Source organism: Fukomys damarensis, unplaced genomic scaffold, assembly GCF_012274545.1.
Source record: "Fukomys damarensis isolate Sample0158 unplaced genomic scaffold, DMR_v1.0_HiC HiC_scaffold_37, whole genome shotgun sequence".
NCBI classification, from domain to species: domain Eukaryota; kingdom Metazoa; phylum Chordata; class Mammalia; order Rodentia; family Bathyergidae; genus Fukomys; species Fukomys damarensis.
Window position 1 is genome coordinate 40,005,701 of NW_022900949.1, and position 3,907 is coordinate 40,009,607.

The 3,907-nt window shown below is 39.0% G+C and overlaps 1 protein-coding gene across 12 annotated transcripts in view; it reads right to left on the bottom strand.

The window, feature by feature from the left end:
* Positions 1-3,907, bottom strand: part of Mthfd2l (methylenetetrahydrofolate dehydrogenase (NADP+ dependent) 2 like) — a 104,830-nt gene that overhangs the window by 99,928 nt on the left and 995 nt on the right. For 4 of the 12 annotated variants that reach the window (XR_002025937.2, XR_002025936.2, XM_033759507.1 and 1 more), the window contains exons 1-2: positions 3,036-3,740; positions 2,868-2,947 (exon numbers count right to left, since the gene is read on the bottom strand). Coding sequence is in view for 3 of the 12 variants with exons in the window: in XM_033759507.1 (XP_033615398.1) it covers positions 2,868-2,947; positions 3,036-3,050 (95 nt within the window). In the remaining 9 variants the exon portion in view is untranslated. Of the gene's footprint in view, positions 1-2,524; positions 2,599-2,720; positions 2,948-3,035; positions 3,742-3,764; positions 3,888-3,907 lie in introns of those variants that run through there. The other 8 variants (XR_004515547.1, XR_002025935.2, XM_019210026.2 and 5 more) reach the window with 6 other exon arrangements.

Here is a 3,907-nt window from a genome sequence, read left to right on the forward strand (position 1 = left end):
TAAAAAAAAAAAAAAAAAAAAAAAACAAGAGGACCAGGGATTTAGCTAGCGGTTCCGCTGCCTGCCTCCCAAGTGCAAAGTCCCAAGTTCGATCCCTGGTACCGAAAAAAAACCATCAATTTTTGTATATCAACACCTTCCTCCACAAAACTACAAATAATCAAAAAAAAATTAGTCAAGATTAGCAGTATATTTAATTTGTACACCTGACAAGTCCTATATCTGTTTCAATCTCATTTTTAATCACAATTTTAATTAGTGCTTCAAAGAACTGTTTTAGGTTCCATAAAGATGAAAAAGCCTAATATAATCATTAGCAGTTCAAGGTTTTTCACAAGGTTAACATATATCATATTTCAATCACTTTGTCTTAGGTCATAACTTGGATATTAAATGAGTAAACGATACCCAATATTTTACTATTCTGAATCTTTAGACAGCTGTTGGCTCAAGGCATACCTTTAAGAAGCACTGTTGCAAAAACCTTAAGAGTTCACATTAAATGAATAAATCTGGTTGGTACAATGTTGACAAGAACATGACCTGACTTTGAGAGTTAATATTTCATATTTTCCAAGAACTAGTCATTAAAAAATATCAAGATGGTTAAGTAAATCAGAGACACTGATTTAATGTTATATTACGCACACATTAAGATATTAATAAAGTAACAACATGGAAGCTTATGATGTGATGCTAAGTAGAGCAGCCACAGCCTTCTTGGATACACCCAGGCCTGAGAATCTCTCCCACTCTATTAAGGTAAGTTTAGGTTATGTTCCTTTCTCACCAAAAAGTTTTCTATCTAGCACTTTCGTAGCAGTTTCAAATTGCACTTTTTAGCATCAGTTCCTAATTGTTCCTTCAATCTATCCCACTTACTTAACAGTTCAAATTCCATCCAAGTTTCTCCTCAGTCTTTCTCCACCAACCATTTTAATCATCTCAAAACCAGACTGTTTGAAAAAAACGTTCTTAGAGCTCCCCATGATTACTGGAAAGTATATGTGGCCACAGAAGACCATCTAATGCCTTGCTTTCTTTTATTTTCCTCGGCTATTTGTATCATCCTACCAGGATATCAACAGGGGAGAATAACAACTCCAATGCATTTGAAAATCAAAACTTCAGATCACTAAGGAAACTGCTAAAATTAAGACCACAACCAACAAGATAAAACATTACTATCAGTCCCCTTTTCTCTTCTACTGACCCATGCCCAGCAGAAAGTTTGACTTTTTGGAGACAATGAATTAGAACACAATATCTCTGAACACCTGGGACACAAATGAGCTGCTAAGACTAGAATGTAATACACCAAAGGGTGGGACATTTACTTCTGAATCAAGAACTGCTTAGAAATTAAAACTGTAGTCAGAGAGCTACTGTATCACTTTCCTTAGAACAGGTACAGGAGCAAGACAGAGAAACTACAATATCGCATTGCCAACAAAATAGAACATGATTTTGAAAAACTCCCCCTGCTACCCTGCAGGACTAATTCTATCTTGGTTGAAATCAGTCTACAGAAAGCACCTTTGGTCAAGGTTCTAACTGGAGTCTGGGTCCTTCAAGATTCATGAGGATAAAAATATCTTTAAATGAAATCTTTCCACTGTAGAGATAGAAATATTAAGTACTACAGGGAAAGCCTGAAGCAAAATGAATAGCGTTACTGTCAAAATTTGTCTTAGTCAAACTATTAAACTCATCTACTCACTCTAAAAGACATGAGTATTTATTCATCTTTTTTGTTTGCTTGTTTCTTGGCACTGTGACACTGAGCTAAATTCCTGGCCCTACACATGAATATTTTAATAACATACTCTAGTGGTTTTTACTCCAAAAATGGAAATTTTCTTTTAAAAATGCTATGGTGCCTGCCTGGCAAGCATGAGGTCCTGAGTTCAATCCTTGGTACCCCCCCAAAAAAAATGCTGGTCTAGCTGCAAATATAATGCTATTAGCAAGAGACATAAAGAAAGATGAAGCTTCCGTTAAAAACTGCAGGCTGTACACAAAACTTTACAGATGCTAAAAGAGATAATAGCGTCTCTAAGGAGGGAAAAAAGAATCCACTAAATACCTCAAGAAATCATTGAGAAGCAGGTAAACATGGAACAAATGCATGGGATTTCCATTTAGTTACTGAAATTAGTCCAGGTGCAGAGTCAAGGGCAGGATATGGGGAGGTCCTGGTGTGGGGCTGCAGGAAACTTCAAAGCAGTAATGTAAAGGTCTTTACCATCCCTGACAGCCTCTATTCACTGAAAAGCTCAGCACACAACCACATGGGGTTTATAACCCAAGGCTGTTTCAATTCAAAAACTCCTCACACAACATGGCAAATGTAAAACATTTAATCATCAAGAAAATTTTAATTTCAAGAAATAAATTATGACAAATAGAAGGCTTACTTATTTGACATTAATTTCCCCCCAATTTACTTTCTCATGCATACACAGAAAAAAAAAACTTGCAAATTTTAAAGAGAAAAATCACTGAAAGAAATATTAAATAATACCTCAAAATTCTGTAATTTCCAAATTCTGTCAAATATTATTTCCTGAAATACTTATTTTTAAAAACTTCTTCTATAATGTATGTACTTAATATGTTCCATTATTATAAGTATGTAATTAGAAATACTATGAAAAATAATGTAAAACTTTCTAATTTAAGACTCTAGGTAGCTAAGAAACTGATGATAAATAGCTTACATGAAAACAGTCACTATCACTGGGGAGTTTATCACTCAAAGACAATGTTTAGTAAAAATATTGAGGTGCCAACTTTATGTCAACAGTAATGACATCAAATATAAATGACATCCACTATGAGGAACTAGACAGCTAATGTATTTTTACAAAGATGTCTGCGGTGGGGACAGGTGGGGTGGCAGACAGTGGTGACCTCGGGAAGACGGCCTCTCTCCTCTCTTCTGGTCCTGGAAGAAAAGAGAGAAGCCAGTAAGCATCCACATGTGACAGAGACCACAGGCCCAAGGTGTTTCTCAACCTCACAACCATGCTCACCTCCAGATATTGCATTCAGCGAGAAGAGAGCGTCAGAATCACTACCCTGCCCTAACCTGACCGTTGCAGTGTAAAAAAGCACTATCAAAAATAATATCTACTTTTATACAGTAGTAATCTGTATCAAGTGAGATGGAAAGGAGCCAGGCTGAACGTAATACTTGTCATCCACATGAAAAATAGCTTTCCAAAATAACTTCCAACATCTACATGAAAAGTAGCTTTCCAGCAGTAGCGCACTCCACTACAGTAAATTATAAAGAAGCCATTAAGAGAAGATGTGAATTCTGCATGGGTGGGAGCGTATGCGCGTGTGCACAGGCCGCACATGGCTACAACCAAGTATCTGCGTTGTAACTGCTGCCTTGACACAGGTCACGGATGGGGAGTGGGAGCAGTTGACGTCCGTCGAGCTGATGAACGGAGTTTATCAACTTGCACCATTTGACAGGGCTGGAAAGAAGTTCCGAAAGAATGGAAATTCAAATAACAAGGTTCTAAAGAAATAATTTAAGAATGACCATAGGCGTTCCGTCCCAGAAATGGAATTGTGCAGACTCAGCAGAGCTAGCTGATTTTCGGAGCCAGGCTGAAGCTCTCACGCACTCCCCGCGGGGTCACGGCAGAGCCCAGAGTCACCGATTCCCCCGTGGGTCTCTGTGAAGGACACGGTCACAGGAACTGTGGACGGCCCTCACACGGAATCAACGTTTCATTTCAGTCACTCACAAATGAGACCCGGAAAGAGGGAACCGAGACGGCGCTGGGCGACCGGTGTGGGCCGGGTGCGACACCGACAGGGCCACCGCGAGGGCTCGGGATAGCCCACGCCCCGCGCCACAGAAGACACAGCGCCGACTCGCAGCCAGGTT